Here is a 21,363-nt window from a genome sequence, read left to right as displayed (position 1 = left end):
AAGGGTCGGGAGCCCCCGTTCCCTGTTAAGGCGCACTCCACTCGGGCACTTAGTGCGTCATGGGCCTTTCGCCATCAGGCGTCAGTGGTCCAGGTGTGCAAGGCGGCTACCTGGTCGTCGGTGCATACCTTCTCTAAACATTATAAAGTTGATGTAATGGCATCGTCTGATGCCTCATTTGGCCGCAAGGTTTTGCAGGCCGCAATTTGAGGAGACCAGTGGTCTACCTCGAGGGTTTTTTCCGTTGGAAAATTTTTCTTTAGTCTCATTCTTTGCTTATAATGAGCCTTTAAAACTTCTAGTTTGGCACCGGTTGGGCCTACTAGATTGGATTTGATTTTGTCAATCCCACCCCTCATTTGTGGCACTGCTTCTGGATGTCCCAGCTCTTGAGAATCAAGAAGACTACGTCTGTCAATGAGCGATAGAGAAAAATGGATTTTTGTAAGAACTTACCGTAAAATCCTTTTCTCTTAAGCTCATTGACAGACGTAGTACCCGCCCCTCTATCATTGAGTTGGGTTGGGTTAATTCTCTGTACTGCTTTAAACAGAACTGATTCCCTGTAGCAGAGAGAGGGAGGATATACCCTCAGGGACTGCCCCCTAGGGTGGAGCCAGAACGTTTTTGTCATTCTGCCTAGTCCTACTCCTGCGGAGACAACATAACCCAGCTCTTGAGAATCAAGAAGACTACGTCTGTCAATGAGCTTAAGAGAAAAGGATTTTACGGTAAGTTCTTACAAAAATCCATTTATTTTTGTGTAAGATGCCCCATGTTTTGAGGGAGCGTGCAATTGGCATGCTGAGTGCAGGAATGTCCACCAGAGCGGTTGGCCGTGAATTGAATGTTCATTTCTTTACCATAAGCCGTCTCCAGAGGCGTTTCCAAGAATTAGGCAGTGCATTCAACTGACCTCACAACCACAGACCACATATAACCACACCAGCCCAGGACCTCCACATCCAGCATCTTTACCTCCCAAAATCGTCTGAGACCAGCCACCGGGACAACTGCTGCAACAATCAGTTTGCATAAACAAAGAATTTCTGCACAAACTGTCAGAAACTATCTCAGGGAAGCTCATCTGCAAGCTCATAACCGACTTGAGAAGGCAAATGCTCACATTCGATGGCATCTGGCACTTTGGAAAAGGGTTTTCTCTTCACTGATGAATCCCAGTTTTCACTCTACAGGGCAGATGGCAGACAGCGTGTATTGCGTCATGTGGGTGAACAATTTGCTGATGTCAAGGTGGTGGATTGAGTGGCCCAAGGTGGCGGTGGGGTTATGGTATGAGCAGGTGTATGTTATGGACAACGAACACAGGTGCATTTTATTGCTGGCATTTTGAATGCACAGAGATACCAGGACTAGATTCTAAGGCCCATTATTGTGCCATTCATCCACGACCATCACCTCATGTTGCAGCATGAGAATGCACGCCCCTGTTTTGCAAGGATCTGTACACAATTGATGGAAGCTGAAAACATCCCAGTTCTTGCATGGCCAGCATATTCACTGGACATGTCACCCATTTAGCATGTTTCGGATGCTCTGGATCGTCGTATAGGACAGCGTGTTCCAGGTCCTGCTAATATCCAGCAACTTCACACAGCCATTGAAGAGGAGTGGACCAAAATTCCACAGGCCACAATCAACAACCTGATCAACTCTATGCAAAGACCCCAATACAGTAAAACTGCATTTTAGAGTGGCCTATTGTAGCCAGCCTATGCCACACCTGTGCAATAATCATGCTGTTAAATCAGCTTCTTGATATGCCACACCTGTGAGGTGGATGGATTATCTTGGCAAAGGAGACTTGGCCACTAGCACAGATTTAGACAGTGTATATAAAGGGAAACTAATATCACAAAATGTAATAAGTCTCCACCCTGCTCCGTGGAAAAATAAAATGATATTCCAAATAGAATAGAGCTGCTGCTATAAATCAAGGAAATATGAGTGTAAAAATTGCTGTCATTCATAAAAAAGTCAAGCATAAAGCTAACATTAATACATCACACATTAAATAGTACACAATAAGAAGCAATCAAATGAGGAGTCCATATAAATAACTGTCCAAAAGAAAGAAGCACCAAGTGGGAAGATAGCCAAAGGGAAGGTGGATGTGGCTAATCAGACTGGTAAGTGAACCGTCACCGCACCTCATGGATCTCTCTCCCTATGATGAAAAACTCACCACAGTCAGCAAACAATCAGGCATTTGGATCTAATCACCATTGAGCTGACAATCCTCCAGATTAAAACCTTTCTCATAAGCTCAGACAACGAGGGCACAATCGGTAATAAAGGTTGTAACTCCAATGTTTCCTTAGAAGGATGACCCACATCCAGCTGGACTTCTCACTCTCGTACTCTTACACGGGAAGCAGTGAACAAACAAACGGAAAAGGGACACCTCATAGCGTAATTCCATATACCTTAATTAATAAAATACCCCCCTCCTAGATTGCTTTTACAAATGTTCAATATACAAACACATCAAATACATCCGTTGGGTATACCGACAAGAGACACGTCACGGCTGCCTCTCACCCCTGGTCCATCCCGCGGTAATCTTCGGGCAGAGAAAGCCTTCAGACATTCGTAGATGAAGCCGCGTGGTCACGCCCTAACGTGTTTCGTCATCACTTCGTCATAGGGCATACGGCTTCCTCTGCCCGAAGGTTACCGCGGGATGGATCAGGGGTGAGAGGCAGCCGTGACGGGTTTCTTGTCGGTATACCCGACGGATGTATTTGATGTGTGTTTTTATATTGACCATTTGTAAGTGCATTTGATGTGTGTTTTTATATTGAACATTTGTAGGTGCAATCTAGGAGGGGGGTATTTTTATTCATTAAAGGTATATGGAATTACGCTATGAGGTGTCCCTTTTCCGTTTGTTTGTTTGTTCACTGCCTCCCATGTAAGAGTACGAGATTGAGGAGTCCAGCTGGATTGTGGGTCATCCTTATTAGGAAACATTGGAGTTAAAACCTTTATTGCTGATTGTGCCCTCCCTGTCTGAGCTTATGAGGAAGGTTGTAATCTGGAGGATTGTCGGCTTAATGGTGAATGGTGATTAGATCCAAACGCCTGATTGTGATGAGTTTTCCACCATAGGGAGAGGGATCCACGAGGTGCGGTTGATGGTTCACCAGTCTGATTAGCCACATCCACCTTCCCTTTGGCTATCTTCCCATTTGGTTACATAGTTGCATAGTTAGTCAGGTTGAAAAAAAAAGTCCATCTGGTTCAACCCAAAAAAAAAAACCCAGTATTGAAAACCCAACCATACAATCCCATATACACAACCCTATTCCCGCAGTTGATCAGAGGAAGGCAAAAAACCCCAGCAAAGCATGATCCAATTTGCTACAGCAGGGGAAAAAAATGCTTCCTGATCCCCCGAGAGGCAATAGGATATTCCCTGGATCAACTTTACATAAAAAAAATGTTAGTGCCCACTTATATTAAGTAAACCCAAGAAAGAATACAGACCTTTTTTTTTTTTAAAGTTAAAATTTTTGCCCTTTAACTGTGCCATTACTCCAGTCAATATCTGGGTAGTTAAAACCCCCCATTTCTATCTGTGCCAGGAGCTGAGTCTCCACCTCCTCATTAATAGTGGGAGGTCTATAACAAACTCCAATGATAATCCTTGTATTACGCACACCCATGTACATTTCCACCCATACTGCTTCAGACTCATCACACTCTCCATCAACTAGGTCCTCTTTCACACTCGCTTTGAGATCACTTTTCACATAGAGGCAGACACCACCACCCCTCCGTTTTTACCCTGTCTTTCCGAAAGAGAGCATAGCCAGGAATATTAATAGCCTAGTCATATGAAGAATCAAGCCAAGATTAAGCAATACCAATTAAATCATAGTTCTCCTCGTGCACCAGAGCTTCCAACTCACCTACTTAGGTGCAAACCATCTTTAGCATATAGGTTGCGCCCCAATGAAAAGTGAGCCCAGTGCTCTAAGAACCCAAATCCCTCCTTACGCCAGGTCTTTAGCCATGCATTCAGCTCTCTAATCTCCCCCTGCCTTTCCTGTGTTGCACATGGCACAGGTAATATTTAAGAGAATATCACCTTGGAGGTCCTTCCCTTCAACTTGCAGCCTAGTTGATTAAATTTGTTCTTAACCACTTCAATACAGGGCACTTTCACCCCCTTCCTGCCCAGGCCAATTTTCAGCTTTTAGTGCTGTTGCATTTTGAATGACAATTGCGCGGTCATGCAACACTGTACCTAAACCAAATTTATGTAATTTTCCCCCCACAAATAGAGCTTTCTTTTGGTGGTATTTGATCACCACAATTTTATTTCTTTTTTGCTAAACAAATAAAAAAAAAAAAGGACCGACAAGTTTGAAAAAAAAAAAGTTTTTTTGTTTATGCTATACAATTTTGTAAATTTAAGTTTTTTTTTTTTTTTTTTTTATTTCCTGCACTGATGAGGCTTCACTGATGAGGCGGAACTGATGGGCACTGATATGTGGCACTGATAGGTAGCACTGATATGCAGCATTGGTGGGCACTGCTGAGCACTGATAGGCGGCACTGCTGGGCATTGATAGGCGGCACTGATAGGCGACACTGATAGGCGGCACTGCTGGGCAATAATGGGCCCTGGAGGGCGGCACTGACGGGGAGGGCACTGGCGGACAGCACTGATGGGAAGGGCACCTGGGGGGCTCCCTGAGCCCTGATTGCCATCCCTGGTGGCCATAGTGGGCATCCCTGGGGTCATGGGTGGGCATCCCTGGTGGTTCTAGTGGCACCCCCCCCCCCCCCCCCCCCCCGAGGGTCTGCACTGGTAATCAGTGATCTGATCACCAGTGCAGACGTGATTGGACACGGTTGGTCACATGGTAAAGAGCCTACGTCAGATCGGAGATGCGGGGAGTCAGACTGACATGGCGCATCACCAATCGCCGCTCTGCGCGCCCCCCGGGGCACGCAAAGCGCATTATCCTGCCGCCGTCATATGACGTCCGGTCAGGATAATGCAACCACATTCCTCACCTATAGGGCGGGCGGGAAGTGGTTAATGAACCTCCACCTTCCATATATTCTGTCATTGGTTCCAATGTGGACCAAGACAGCTGGGTCATACCCAGCCCCTCCCAGTAATTTATCAACCCGGTCCACCACATGTCGAACCCTGGCACCAGGGAGATAGCAAACCATTCAGTTGAGGTTATCCTGGCGACAAATTATTCTATCAGTCCTTCTGATTATAGAATCCCCAATTACCACCAACTGTCTAGGCCTACCTACGCTGCCGTCACCCCCTCTACTAGACTGACTGCTCTCCCGGCTGTTAGGGATAGCAGTGACATCTAGGGCTGCCACCTCTGAGCTTGCCACCCCCACTTGGTGCTTCTTTTGGACCGTTATTATTTATATGGACTCCTCGTTTGAGTGCTTCTTATTGTGTATTATTTAATGTGTGATGTATTAATGTTAGCGCTGCTTTATATTTGACATTCTTATGAATGACTGCAATTTTTACACAGATTTGTGAATAATATTTGAGAGAAAAAGGCCTTTTGTGTACATAGAAAGTCTCAGATCTTTGAGTACAGCTTGTGAAAAATGGGGGCAAAAAAAAAGTGTTGCGTTTTTTTTTTTTTTTTTTATAATTTTGTTTAGTGTATATACCTGTTCTAAACAGCTTAAAAGGTAAGAAGTGATCTTTTAGGTATGATGTGTGAATGGGAACACATAACAAACGTATCTACTGGGGGTTTCTTAAAGCTTAGTTCCACCCAAAAGTGGAGTGTCTGCTCCCCCCCCCCCGCATTTGGCACCTTTCGGGGGGGGGCAGATACAGGTGCCCTTACCAACTTCCGGGAAGCGGCGCTGCAGCGCCATCCCTCAGAAGTTCGGCCCCCCCTCCTCCTTCCCCGGCCGCTGGGCCGATTTAGAAAGCGCAGGCGAATGGCGGCAGCAGCACCCAGCAGCCGAAAATCGGCTGGGGTGCTGACATCCTGGGCACCCTGGACAGGTAAGTGTTTCTATATATATTAAAAGTTAACAGCTACAGTATTTGTGGCTGCTAACTTTAAATGTTGTTGTTGTTTTTTTTTTTTTTTTTTTTTTTACCCAGCTGGAACACCACTTTCAATTTTAGCTGCAAAAGTGGAAATACACTTTAAATCATAACTTATCTTTGAACTTCAAAAGTCAAATTTAGTGCTACTATGTTATAGAAACTTCATGACTTGAAGGGTACAGGGGTGTGAGAAGAGGGTCGATCATAACAGTTTGTAGATGTGGGTGCAGTGTGAGTAGGAGATAATTTGAGTATAGTGAGTAGGAGATAATCTGCATATAAAGGTTCACTTTTATATATTCTCTATTATTTGATTTTCAGCACACCATGCAAGATTAACCCCTCAGTTACTAGTGTCTTGAGTGCTCGGAAGTCTAGCAAGGAGGAGGATCCTCTACAGAGGCTGCAGAGCTGCACACAAGGGAAAGAGGAGATGGTTATGTACTGTAAAAACAAAGTCTATGCTGGAGTGGAAGAGTTTTCAATCGAGGAAATCCGTGCAGAAATTTACATGGCAAAAGTTCGCAAGAAGAGAGAAGGTAGGTTGATTACACAATTTTCTTCTATTTAATTTTTTTATTGGTTTTATATCATATTTATTGCACGTCACTATATCACTTCTATATCACCAGTCACCTTATATTTATGTGTATTGTGGTTATTAATAATTTGAGGATTTGAGAGATTATTTTTTATATAGGTTTTAAGATTATTACACAATATTTATTTGTGACCTCTAATAGCTTTACACCAATATCCCCTAGGCAGCGCCAATTCCCTACCCTTTTATATACTTTTTATTGAAACCTGTTTACCGTGCCCAGAAAAGAAAGCAAGGTGCGCCCCATCCTAGATCTCAAAGCCCTGAACTGCTGGTACAGGGTTTTCGGATGGAGTCTATCCGTACGGTAGTGGACATCCCTATCTAGGCTGGACACAAGCGGTTTCTTCACTTTGCGGTAGCGTAGCAGCATTATCAATTTGTGGCGTTACCCTTTGATCTTGCCTCCATTCCCAGGGACAAGGTTCTGGCTCTGGTGTTAGCATTGCTGCGCCGGAGGGGGATTTCGGTACTGGGATACCTGGACGATCTGTTGAGAGCGGTCTCTCATTTGGTTCTGTTGGAGAATCTGGAGGTCACTGTCCGAACTCTACAAGAGTTTGGTTGGAACATCAATTTCAAAAAATCCACATTGACTCCGGCCCTGAGACTGGAGTACCTAGGCCTGACTGTGGATTCATCCTTGGCGAGGGTTTTCCTCCCCTCGGACAAACTTTGAGTCATTGGACGACTCGCCTACGCGATTGTCCGGTTCTGGTTAAATCAGACAATGCCACGGCTGTGGCTTACATCAATCAAGGGGGCACCAGGAGTGTCCTGGCAGCCAAGCAGGTGGCCGAGATTCTGAATTGGGCAGAAAGATTTGTTCCAGTCATCTCTACTGTACACATCTCAGGTGTGGTAAACTTGCAGGCAGATTACCTTAGTCATCAGGTGTTGGATTAAGGGGAGTGGTCCCTACACACGGAGGTGTTTCACCTACTGTGTGCTCAGTAGGGGGACCCCGGATGTCGATCTGTTTGCCCTCCTGCCTCAACAAGAAGGTGCATAGATTCCTAGCCAGGTCTCGATCTCCTCTGGCTGACGCCCTGGTGGCTCCTTGGGGTCAGTATCGGCTGATTTATGCATTTCCCCGTTAAAACTTCTGCCGCATCTTCTGCGCAGGATAGAGGTGGAAAACATTCCGGTCATTCTGGTGGCTCCAGACTGGCCTTGTCAGTCTTGGTACGCAGACCTCATAAGATTGGCCACCGATTTCCCTTAGAGGCTTACTTTCAGGGAATATCTGCTGTCTCAAGGTCAAGGTCTTCCATCCTGCTTTACAGTAGCTGGCTTTACCGGCATGGCCGTTTTGAAAGTCAGGTGTCGAGAGAAAGGGGTCTCTGAGTTTGTATTCTCCACTCTCTTGAAGGCTAGGAAGTAGACTTCTCGAAAGATCTATCATCGCACGTGGAAATCGTACATTTCATGGTGCGAAACGCTGAAAGTGCATCCTCGCTTGTTTTCTATCGCCAGGGTTTTGGTTTTCCCAGAAAGGGGTTGAACAGTGGTTGGCCAAGTTTCGGCTCTGCCTATCTATTTTCAATGCCCATTAGCCATGCAGGCCCTTATCCAGGCATTTATTCAAAGTGTGCGCCATTCTCTGTTACAGCCATGGGATCTTAATTTGGTGCTGTCTGTTCTTCATAAGCCTCCTTTTGAGAACATTTGGTAGATTTCGCTGCTTGCTTTGTATTAGAAGGTTGCCTTCTTGGTGGCAATCACTTCTGCCCTCAGAGTATTTGAATTGGCGATGTTGTCTTGCTGCTCACCTTATCTATCTGGTGGTACTTCGACCTAATCGGTCGTTCCTTCCTAAGGTGGTTTTTGATTTCCATTTAAATGAAGACATTGTACTGCCTCCCCTTTGCCCTAAACCTCAGCATCCTAAGGAGTATGCTTTACATTGTTTGGATGTGTTCCGGGTTATCAGGGTTTACTTAGAGACCACTACGTCCTTCAGAAAACTAACGCTCTTTTTGTCCTTGCGGATGGACCTCGTAACGGACTGGCTGCATCGGCTGCAACCATTTCCAGATGGATCACACAGATGGTGGGTACAGGCCTATTCACTGAATGGTCAGATTCCTCCTTTCCCAGTGAAGGCGCATTCTACTAGAGAGCTAAGTGCCTCCTGGGCTTTTCACCATCAGGCGTTGGTGCTACAAGTTTGCAAGGCGGCAACTTGGTCATCTGTGCATACCTTTTACAAAATTCTACCAGGTAGATGTGCTGGCATCAGCGGATGCTTCTTTTGGCCGCAAGGTTTTGCAGGCTGCAGTTTGAGAGAACCCCCTTTTTTTTTTTTTTGGTTTCTCTTTGAGGGTTCGTTCGGGAAGCTCCTGTTTCTGGTTGAGCTTTCTTTTACCTGGTTGGCTATGTTTGGCTATTGGGGCATTCAGGTTTTTTGTGTCTGTCTTATTCCCGCCCCTCATGTTTTTACTGCTTTGGGACATCCCTATAGTCTTCATTGGCAGACGCAGCTCTGCTTAAATCGAACGATAGAGAAAACTGGATTTTTGTAAGAACTTACCATTAAATCCTTTTCTCTAAAGTTCGACAGACGCAGCACCTGCCCCTCTACTTTTGAGTTATGGGGCCATTTTCTGTCACTGCTTGCAACAAAACTTTTTGAGTATAGCAGAGCCTGAGGGGTTATGCCGGCTGGGACAGCCCCTATAGGCGCGGACAAGCCTTTTTTCCGCCAAGTGCCTATCCTTAGTGGGAGACGCAAAACCCTATAGTCTATGATTAAGCAGAGCTGCGTCTGTCGAACTTCAGAAAAAAGGACTTTACGGTAAGCCATTACAAAAATCCAGTTTTCTTCATTTCGGTTCTAAAACTTTTCAAATAGGTAATTTTTTTTTTCTTCACTGGTTGGGTGGTGATGATGCCTCACTGATGAGACTGCACTGATTATCAGTGTAAATGTCCCCATCACAGCATAGCCGGTTATAGTCTTTCCCTTCCTCACGCTGTGACCGGGCTGAGGTATAGAAATGCCGAAAACCGGCATTTGTTGACCATGTGATAAGCGATGTCCAATCACAGCTGATGACATGTAAAGGGCCCGTGTGATTGTCCCTTACCTTAATACGTGGTTGTGACGAGACCAATCTCGCCACTGGGCATTGGAGAAGCCTGGTTGCTCGCCTCTTGCAATGTGACTATGGACCCTCTCATCAGCCCATGCTAAACGTAAACCCCATGGTGATTTGACTGTGTTTGTGGCATCTTAGCGCTGTTTGGATATGTTGAGCGCTCAGATCCAGGCTATCTGGGGATGGGTTGAATGTGGGGGTTCTGTTCAGTAGACTGGGAGTTATGCATTTTTGTGTCTTTTTTGTGTTTCTTTAACCATGTGGCTAATGGAGTCTTTCCTGTATCCTGGAAGCTAAACCTTATTCCTGTAAACTGTAAGGCACAGGAAGTGCACTCCTAATATGGTCATTCCAGGAAGCCCAATGAGGAGACGGACTGTCTGAGGTGGCTCTCCATTCACCTATTGTCGGGTGTGCTAATGAACTTGCCTGCTGTCTGCTAAGAGATGTATTGACACTCAGAGTAATGTGTATTGAGGGCTCGTTAGGGAACCATTGTTCTGTGTCTGGCTATTGTGTACATTGATTACCCCCTGGGGGCTTCTGTCTCCTTGCACATGGCAGTCCTTCTGGTCAAGCTATCTGACCAATAACTGCTGACTCATTTTCAAGCCCTCATTTGCATGGCTGGAGAGGACCTTATGGGGAACTGCAGGTACTGTGCAATTGACCAATGGGAAAGCGGTTGTTGGGGGAAGGATGTTCCAAATTCTGTATAAAAGTGTGCAGTGTTCTTCCAATAAATGTTGTTCCTGTTTTACCCTCAACTTGGAGCTTTGTCTCGTTTTTGGAGGGGGATTTATTATACAGAAAGCCGTTCGATTGTTTGGGGCCCTCTTTGGATGATTATTCGTATGCTGGTGTGCTACAGGGGTAATTCGTACATGCTGCAAAGGTGGTACATCCACTAAACGGCGGTTTCATTCCTTTTTACGCTGAGGTTCGTAACAGTGGTCATCTGTGTCCGAAGGACAGGGTGGGGGAGTTCTGGGGGGATGCCAATAGACACCCTCCCAGAACCGGGCGACCATACTGTCGTTGTCTTTCGGCTAAAGCGCAGTGGACAAGTGGGAGGCAGATGCGGACAGCTGACAAAAGCCCAGGTGCCAGGATGTAATTTCTAGTCACCATGGCGACATCAAGCCCTACAGAAAATAACTCTTGATCTTGCAGGAAATCGGTCTCCTTATCACTTCCTGTAAGCTGAAAAAGCCAAAAAATCTCCCTCTAAGCACTCTCCCCAACACACATTTTAGCTCATGTTATCTCATGTGTTCGAGAACCTGTCAGAAGTGACTCACGCTGATAACAGAGGAACGAAGCACAAGAGAAAAATTACACTTAGAGCTTTGGGGAGAGATGTAAATACTATACATATGTGCTTAAGTAAAATTTAATAAATGGGGTTTATAACTGCTTTAAAGCGAGGGTTGGTAACCCATTGATTGCAATCTACCTGCCAACCATGGACATCTGACGGGTGGATTGCTCTCTAAGGTTGCCTACCCCTGATTCCAAGGCATTGTCTACTTTCAAATGTTTTGTTTTTAATTAGGTACTAGTGCAGTTATATTCCCTTTGTCGTTTGTTTGCCTTACCTTGTAATGATGGGATTATAGTTCGTGCTTGCGGTTTGTAGTGTTATGGCTGATCGATTCCCTTGTGTCCAGGTATTTATTCACCCAGCTTATCCCTATTCGCTAAAGGGACAGGCAACTTCTTGTTCCGGGTCACATAACGTCCAGTGCATGACTCATTTCTTCTGTGTTGCATCTCAAATGTGGGAGTTTTAATGTGATGAAGCAGTGAGCTCTATGTGAGCAGTTAATTCCTCTGCCTGTGTCAGATCTGACTGCTAGCTCTCACCTGCAGAACACTAGACTTTGAGACTCGGGGGGATTGTGGGATGTTTAGTTTCTTCACAGTAAGTGTCAGTTCTCAGACTACCAACAAAGGTCATACATTAACCTGTGCAGTGACAAGCTGTATGCCTTGTGTTTAAACACAAACTGAAACATCTCACACCAGAATGTGAAGGTTTTCTATACCAGTGTTTCTCAACTCCGGTCCTCAGGGCACACTAACAGGCCAGGTTTGCAAGAAAACTGAAATACATCACAGGTGATATAATTTGCTGCTCAGTGATTGCAGTATTCTAGTCTGCATCTCCCCAAGGTAATACTTAAAATCTGGCCTGTTAGTGTGCCCTGAGGACCGGAGTTGAGAAACACTGTTCTATACTATATAGGCTGTGTGCGTACAGAGCAACAAATTACATCATGACACTACATGATCAGTACACCTCTTATTCAAGTGGAAAACTCGTTGCAGGTAGAAAATGCCTTTCAAGATCCAAATATGACCATTTATCTATTTTTTTTGTTGAGAGCTGTTAGGACGTATTCTCTCACATGGGACTTTCAAGAGCCTGTGCTGGTTTAATTGAGAAAGATAAGTAACCGAATGTTGTCAGGAAACAACAAGCATTTTGGCACATTACATGGTTTAGGTCAGTGTTTCTCAAACTTTTTTTTAATCAAGGCACCCTTTAAAATTATGCACAATTTTGAGGCACCACATTATTAAGTGTAAGAAAGGAAAATTTATATTTATACATAATGCAGCAGCTTCTTCACATGTAGGACACCCAATATTAGAGCTAATGATTTAATTTTAGAAGTGCAAATATACCTTTGCATACTTTTACGGACTAGTATTTCGGTGTATTTTCTCCTTCACGCAGCTAACGTGACCCCAGTACTGACTGAGTTAGAGCAGGGGTAAGGCAAACAAGGATGCTATGCAGGTGCCAGATGTACTCCCACTGCTAATTTCACCAGTTATTGGGATGCCAGTGGCTGGCCTGCATGTTTCTCAAGGTTGTAATACTGCTCAATACAAGCCTTAGGCTTTGTACCAAAAAAGGCAGGCTTGATTCATCTGCTGGCTAATTGACTGACTGATTCAGTTGAAAAAAGGGCTTTTTCCTCCAGCAGTCAATGTGTCATTGAATTTTACTTGAGAGGTGAAAACTTTTATTACCAACATTGCAGATACTTTTTGTTTCAGTTTTGATAAATTGTTGCTGTCTACTTAGAATTTTGTAATGATCTCTGCCTCGCTCTGAAACGCATGGCACAATTCCTAAACCTGACTGTCCTGTGACAACATGGAATAACTGGTACCTTTTTTATAAGTAACTGTTTTCTGTGACCTTGTTTGTACCGAAAAGACTAGTCTGGTGCTCTTGATTTTGCAGAAGATCTCCTAGCCAGTGCTCTACGTAGACAGGAGATGGAGAGGCAGATTGAAGAGTTGGAGAAAAGGCTAAAAGGCTCATGCACTGAAAACCAAGAACAAGTTGGCATGGAGGTAGGATCGAAGCAGCATTACCAAGGCTGATCTGTGCTTCAACTTCAACATTGTTGCACCATCTAAACAATCTGAAGCTTGTCTTCACTATACTTGGTCTTCCAGGTTTACCTACAGACTGTCTCACTATATAATACCCTTCAGATCTACTAATTTAGGATATTCTTTGACCTTCCTTAACCACTTACCGCCCGCCCGCCGTCATATGACGGCGGGACGGTGCGGCTATTATCCTGGGCGGACGTCATATGACGTGACCCAGTAAATGCACGGCAGGCGCGCGATCGCGGGCGCGCCGCCGTGCACTGCCGGTGTCGGCGTGTCCCCGGGACACAGCCGGTCACCGGCAGGGGGGAAACAGCCAATAGGCATGGCTGTTTCCCACGTGATCGGCTGTGTTCCAATGACACAGCCGATCACAATGGAGGCGGCCGGGAGATGACCGCGCATGCGCGATCGGGAGCGCGCAGCGCGGTCATGTCGGTGGCACTGTGTTCCGTAGGAACACAGCTGTCACCGGCGGTAGTAAACAGTCACTGACAGTGACTGTTTACTAAGTGATCGGCTGTGAATCCATTCACAGCCGATCACAAAATGTAAACACAGAGCAGTAACTGACTGTTACTAGCTCTTCTCTCCTCACACAGTTTCCAGTATGAGGGGAGCAGAGCTAGAAATAGTGAGTTACTGCTCTGTACACATGTAAAAAGTAAAATCACACTAAAATCACAGTAATAAAGGTCCCCACACAGTCCCCAGCCCCCCCCAATGTCACCTGTCACCCAACAGTCACCTCATCAGTGCCCAGAAATTGACACCCATAACGTTCACATGTGAGCGCAGCGATCGCGGGCAAAATCACCGCGATTCTGCCCGCGATCCGGAAATCATTGCAAATTGCGGGACGCCTGTGCGTTGCCCGTGATTTGCAATAGCACCCCAAACGCTGTGCGATGTTGCCGCCATTTCCGCCTGCCAAATCGCAGTAACATCGCGCAAACATCGCATGACGCCCAAAAAAGTACAAGAGTTTCTTTGGGGCGTCATGCATTGTTTGCGTGATGTTACCGCGATTCGGCAGGCGGAAATCGCAGCAACATCGCACAGCGGGCAACGCACAGGCGTCCCGCCATTTGCAATGATTTCTGGATCGCGGGCAGAATCGCAGTGATTCTGCCCGTGATCGCTACGCTCACATGTGAATGTAGCCTAAAGTTCACCGGTCACCAGAGACTGCCATCAGTACCGCCGTGCACCATCGCCCGTCACCTGTCACCCATCAGTGACCATCGCCCCGTCACCTGTCACCCCATCAATCACCGTCACCTGTCACCCCATCAGTCATCGTCATCTGTCACCCCATCAGTCATCGTAACCTGTCACCCCATCAGTCACCGTCACCTGTCACCCCATCAGTCATCGTCACCTGTCACCCCATCAGTCACCGTCATCTGTCACCCTATCAATCATCGTCACTTGACACCCCATCAGTGATCGTCACTTGTCACCCCATCAATCATCGTCACATGTCACCCGGTCAGTGATTGTCATCTGTCACCTCATCAATCATCGTCACCTGTCACCTCATCAATCATCATCACCTGTCACCCCATCAGTCATCGTCACCTGTCACCCCATCAGTCATCGTCACCTGTCACCCCATCAGTCATCGTCACCTGTTTGCCATATACATGCAATCACTTACTGACCGCCTAACGACTATATGCGTCGGCCATTAAAAGCTAAATACTGGGGTTATGGCAGAAGATAGCCCCCATAACCCCGGTATTTTTTGAAACGGCGGGCGGTCGGCTTTCAGATAAGGGTGGTCCCAGTGGCGGATTCGCCGCGGAATTACCCTTACGGTGCAGGGGAAGAGGTGCCCCCCCCCCTCCTGCCGCGTCCCAGACGTTTTCCCAGCTTACCGGACCCGCCGGCAGCGGGGAAAACTATCCGGTCCCGGATCCTCAGAGACAGGAAGTCGAGTGAGGGCAAGATGGCCCTCACTCAACTCTATGGTCTTGGAGGACCGGAGCTACGTCAAAAGATGTTGCCTAGCAACCGGTTTAAAGGGCCGCTTTTTTTTTTTGCTTTTTTTTTTTTCCTCTTTCAACAATTTTTTTTTTTTTTTTCTTTTTTAGTGTAGTTGTGAGGTGTGAGGTCTTTTTGACCCCAGATCTCACAATAAAGAGGACCTGTCATGCCTATTTCTATTACAAGGGATGTTTACATTCCTTGTAATAGGAATAAAAATTATCAAAACATTTTTTTTTTTTAAACTGTGTAAAAATAAAAAAATAATAAATAAAATAAATAGGAAAAAAAAAAAAAAATTAAAGCGCCCTGTCCCCGTTAGCTCGCGCGCAGAAGCAAACGCATACGCAAGTCCCGCCCACATATGTAAACGGTGTTCAAACCATACATGTGAGGTATCGCCGCGATCGTTAGAGCGAGAGCAATAATTTAAGCCCTAGACCTCTTCTGTAACTCTAAGCTAGTAACCTGCAGAAATTTTTAAAATGTTGCCTATGGGGATTTTTAAGTACCAATGTTTGGCGCCATTCTGTGAGCATGCGCAATTTTGAAGCATGACATGTTGGGTATCTAATTACTCGGCGTAACATTATCGTTCACATTATGGAAAAAAAATTTGCTAAATTTACTGTTTTCTTATTTTTTAGATCAAAAAAGTGATTTTTTTTCAAAAAAATCGCATTTGGAAGACTGCTGCGCAAATATGGTGTGATAAAAAATATTGCAACGATCTCCATTTTATTCTCTAGGGTCTCTGCTAAAAAAAAATATATAATGTTTGGGGGTTCCAAGTAGTTTTCTAGCAAAAAAATGATTTTAGCTTGTAAACACCAAGTGTCAAAAATAGGCCCAGTCTTAAAGTGGATAAATGGACAACTTTGTGTAAAGCGCTACTTGGATGTTAAGCCTATGTATGTGGCCAGGCTGTGAAAAAGTGTTACACATGTGGTATCGCCATACTCAGGAGGAATAGCAGAATGTATTTTGGGGTGCAATTTTTGCTATGTACATGCTATGTGTTAGAAATATTGCATAAATGGACAGCTTTGTGTAAAAAAAAATGTCTTTTCATTTTCTTTCCACATTTTCCAAAAACTTGTGGAAAAAAATGACATATTCAAAAGACTCATTATGCCTCAAAAATTATACGTTGGGGTGTTTGCTTTCCAAAATGGGGTCATTTTATAGGGGTTTCCATTGTCCTGGTGCTCCAGGGCCTTCAAAAGTACGATAGGTTGTCAGGAAATTATATGTGAAATTTGTGCTCCTAGAATGCCGGACGGTGCTGGTTGGATGTTAGGCCTCTGTATGTGGCCAGGCTGTGAAAAAGTCTCACACATGTGGTATCGCCATACTCAGAAGGAGTAGTAGAATGTGTTTTGGGGTGTAGTTGCAAGTATACATGTGCTGTGTGAGAGAAATAACCTGTTAATACGGCAATTTGTAAAAAAAAAATAAAATAAAAAAAAAAATCTTCATTTTGCAAAGCATTGTGGGAAAAAATTACAACTTCAAAAAACTCACCATGCCCCTTATTAAATACCTTGGAATGTCTACTTTCCAAAAAGGGGTCATTTGGGGGGTATTTGTACTTTCCTGACTTTTTAGTGTCTCAAGAAATGAGATAGGCCTTCAGTACATCAGGTGTGATCAAGTGTGATCAATTTTCAATGATTCACACCATAGCTTGTGGACTCTATAACTTTCACAAAGACCAAATAATATACACTTACTTGGGTTATTTTTACCAAAGATAAGTAGCAGTATAAATTTTGGCCAAAATTTGTGAAGAAAAATTACTAATTTGCAAAATTTTATGACAGAAACAAAGAAAAATGCGTTTTTTCACAATATTTTCAGTCTTTTTTTATTTATAGCACAAAAAATAAAAAACCCAGTAGTGATTAAATACCATCAAAAGAAAGCTCTATTTGTGTGAAAAAAAGGACACAATTTTTGAATGGGTACAGTGTTGCATGACTGAGTAATTCTCAGTCAAAGTGTGAGAGTGCTGAAAGCTGAAAATCGGTCTGGGCAGGAAGGGGGTGAAAGTGCACTGTAGGTAAGTGGTTAAGAAGTAATTAAACATGATCAATATGTTTCATTTTGTGTCTCTTAATGTGTGCAGTTTGCTGTATGACTTCTCGGCACTTTTTCTCTACATTTAAGTTGCATATCAGGCCGTGTTCTTTTGAAAGGGAAAATCTCCTGAAAAATTCTAGTTGTCTTTTGACTTTAGTTCTTGGTTCACTGGTCCAGAACCAACCTGAAAATCAAAGATGTCATAGTGAAGTTAGAATCCTTGATCTGCGTTCGTTATCTAGGTTTCTGAAGCCATTGATTCATCATGGCTGTCAGGCAACTAGAATTTTCATGGTCTACATAGTACCTGAAAAACCCAAATACAGAAAATGCAGTTTGTTAAATTTTACATAAAGAACATGCATATATAGATTTTTTTTTTTTTTTTTTTTTGTGATAGCATTAATCCATTGATTGGGAGGGGATGGCAGGACAGGAGTTGACAAACGGGTGGATTCACGCCAACAGGGAAAAGAGTCCCATTGTTCTGAAACTCAAACTAGTGGTTTGCCTCTCCAGCCACCTACTAGGCACACCTCTCCATGGATTGGCTGAAGCACAATAAATATTCAGGTTGCCATCTGGCTTCCCCAGCCATCTATGTTCCAGGAGCCTCTGGAAAGCAGGGGAGAACAGTCAAACCTGCAGCCTGTGAGATCCAGAACAGCCAAAATCAATCAACAGCTGCCTGATAAGAAGAGCCAAAAATAACTAAATTTGCTTGACACCCTAGCAACTTAACCAGGATGGTGCTACAGGTGTAGGATGCTACACTTTTGGATGATGACATCTTATTTTTGGAGTGCAGTGGCTTTGGCTAGGTAGGTCTTTGACACAAGAGGGCCTCAAGGCACCAAAGCATGATCCAGAAGTTTCAGAAGAAATTAAAAACCTACACTCGTAGGTCTAACTTTGTTCTAATCCTAAACTGACTAAAATAGCTAATGTGTTTCAGGGGTTACATCAGGGCTCCAGGTACTTTTTGGAAAATGGCAGACAAACTTAGAAAACCCGGGGACGAGATGCCAGCGAGGGACTGTGCAAACATTAAATCTTTGGTGCAGAGATAATCGCGGCTTCAGTTTTGCTTAAGGCTCGGTTCATGCTGCTGCAACAATAAAGTCTTATGACTTTGCCTGCGACTTCCTTCCCACTTGATCCGACTTGGATGCCATTTAAGCCCCGTACACACGCACAGATTGTTGGCCGTAAATTGTCGGCCAACGTCCGATTGGCTGATTTGTAGGCTTGTTAGTATGATGCTTCCGACAACCAACTGTGACTTTTCGGCCGAAAAAAATCTGGTGTGCATGCTATAAAATTTTTGTTGGCCAACAACAGAACAGCCGATTGTTCCTCAGTCAGCACAGATTTCGGCAGACAAAAATCAGATGAGCAAGACTGGGCATGCTCAGAGAAGAAAAAACACACGGAAAGTCAACCATCACATGACATCACTTCTGAAGTTGGTTTTTGTTGGCCAACAAAAGTCCAGTGCAAGTCTAGAGCACATTTCAACCAACAAACACTGGACAAAAGACGGCCGATCGGTCGGCCAACAATCGTTGCGTGTGTACGAGGCTTAAGGAGCCTGAACAAGGGCTGAAATCGCACCCAAGTCAGACCAAAGTAGTGCAGGAACCTTTTCTAAAGTCAGAGGGACTTGTGTAGTATCAGTTAAGATGGCTCAAGGGAAACCTTGAATTTGACATGTTGTGCGACTTGGGGTCTTGCAAGTCGGATTCCATGTTGCAGCAGTGTGAACCAAACCACCATGCACAATCTTGTTTAGAGCTACCAACAACGATGTAGTCTGCCTGACTAGATTCCTATTGCACAGTTTAGGTAAATCCAAAGGAGAATATAAAGTTTTGAAACGTGAATTTCTTTTAAAGTGTGCAAGCTTTCATGCAATTAGCCCAGTCCTGGGCTCACTACCTAGTGAGTCACTGACTTTGAACAGGCATGCAGGGCGGGAGTTTAGACTTTACCAACTCTGCTAACTGCTTTCTTGTTCCAGGTCAGTGACAAACTAGATAATGAAGCCATGACAGGATAGTAGCCGGGTAACTAAAATTTTCCGAGGAATGCCAGAAATCCCTCTTTCTCTTGGTACAGGTTTCCTTTTTATGATCCGGGTGATAAATGGTCTTCTTTAAAGTGTATGTAAAGGCAAAACTTTTTTTCTCAGTTTGGACAGTGTTGAGAGGTTGGATCCTTGTTAGGATTTTTTGCTCTGTGTCTCTTTTTGGACTGGTGATCATGGTCTGTGAGCCCAATTTCCCTAGTGTTACACAGAGCAAATACCCTGATAAGAGTTTTAACCACGCTTTTACTTTTGGCTTTACATAAACTTAGCTTTTTTTAGGCTTTATATTGTGGTCGACGCTTTCTATGGAAACTATTTTGTTTTTGTTTCTGCTTTTTACGTTTATATTTTGCTAAGCAAATTTTACTGTTTCATGTTATGAATGTAAGCAGGTAATTGAAGCAGCTGCAGCATCATTTATTCACAATTTAATCACAGGCAGCACCAGCTGAAGGTTCCAATAGAATTCCGGAGATAGTGGAAAGTGAGCCTATATCTGAGCAGACCGCAGCATCCGGCGATTGCACACCTTCAAAAAAAGATGATGTGGATCCTGTGCGATGCACCCTTCCTGCTCTTCTGTCACCAAGGCAGGTTCCGATTTTTATGTTGAACTAAGAGTGAATGGAAAAAACTGTTGAAAGTTCCATAGATATTTGTGCACTGCCTTCTTTAGTTTCTTTGAAGTTACTATAATGGCCTTAATTCCTTCAAAAGTGCAGTTTACATATTGCTACTCAACCCTATGATTTTATTTTCCAAGTTGCAATTTCTTTATGATGGAGGGAGTTTGGTAGGCGGAACCCAGCATATCCTAGAATACAGCCCGTCAGAGAACCTGCCTGCTTCTACTTCAAAAGCTGCAGCAGCTACTAATAGCAAAAACCTATAACTTTTTTTTATTGCATTTTTATGATCGAGAGGCTCAGAGACCAGAGTTTAATAGTCTGAAAACGTTCAATCCATTTGAATATCCTATGATGTCGGTGTGGAGGGGGTCAGGAATCTATATACGACCCAAAGCGGATCAGGTTATTCGGAAATTAAGTGGTTCTAAAGCCTTAATTGCTTTTTACCTTTTATGCATCCTCTGCAACAATGTAAAAAAAAAAAATCCATTACTTGTTGTGGCCCCTCCCTAAACACTTACCTGACTCCTCCATTGATCCAGCTCTGTGCCATCTGAAGCAACATTGCTCTTTCTTGTTTCACAAGAGACACTGAGAGCAGCGGGAGCCATAGCCATAGAGCAGGGAGTGGGGGGCATGGCTGAGACTCACTGCGTGTGTCTATGGATGCACCTAGCCCAACTCAGGAGCATGCCCATACAGGTGCCTCCTCAGCATATGCCTTGTTGAGGGGAGGAGCGGAAAGCGCTTGTTGGGGACCACTAAAAAGTATATATTTTTTTCTCTTCTTTATAAAATCAAAACTGTCCATTTTTAAATATCACTTTTAAGCTCCAATACATAGCACTAGGGACATGCAGGCATATAATATCTGGAATGATCTATCTAGTTCTCAATTAGAGTTGACTTTTAGATATTGTTCACACTATGCAGCCTGTTGATTCTTTACAAGGATATTGTACAATTAAATTGCATGTGGACATGTGCAGTCCTAAAATTTGCAGGTACCTTACTAATGTGTTTGCCAATATTAATCTGGCTCCGAGGGCTTGGTGGCTTGATCCGTAATGGAGCAGCGCTGGGGTTTTTCTCTATGTGCTTCTTTTTTTTTTTTTTTTTTTTTTTTTTTTAGGATAGACTATAGAAGGGTTAGAACCTCCTGAAGTTTTTTTTTCTGCCTTTGACCCTGTGGGAAAGAGGAAATCTAACATTTTCCCTGACCCTGGGACTCAGGAAATCCCACAATGCCCTGTAAGTCCTTTCAAAGATGGGATATCCCCACAATACCCTCAAGGAAGTGAGAAGAAATCTTCCAAGGGATGTGATCCTTTTTCATGTTGTCCAAAACTGGAAAATATCTTAATCGTACAGGA

General features: G+C 44.1%; 1 protein-coding gene across 1 annotated transcript in view; it reads left to right on the top strand.

Moving 5' to 3' along the window:
* BUB1B (BUB1 mitotic checkpoint serine/threonine kinase B) overlaps positions 1-21,363 on the top strand; it is a 138,833-nt gene that overhangs the window by 50,704 nt on the left and 66,766 nt on the right. The window contains exons 9-11 of the mRNA XM_082275302.1: positions 6,404-6,621; positions 13,044-13,156; positions 19,800-19,951. Of these exons, the coding sequence (XP_082131428.1) occupies positions 6,404-6,621; positions 13,044-13,156; positions 19,800-19,951 (483 nt within the window). The remainder of the gene's footprint in view (positions 1-6,403; positions 6,622-13,043; positions 13,157-19,799; positions 19,952-21,363) is intronic.

Source organism: Pelophylax lessonae (assembly GCF_965119305.1).
Source record: "Pelophylax lessonae genome assembly, chromosome: 13".
NCBI classification, from domain to species: domain Eukaryota; kingdom Metazoa; phylum Chordata; class Amphibia; order Anura; family Ranidae; genus Pelophylax; species Pelophylax lessonae.
Note: the sequence above shows the minus strand (reverse complement) of the source record. Positions and strands in the feature narration are given on the sequence as shown.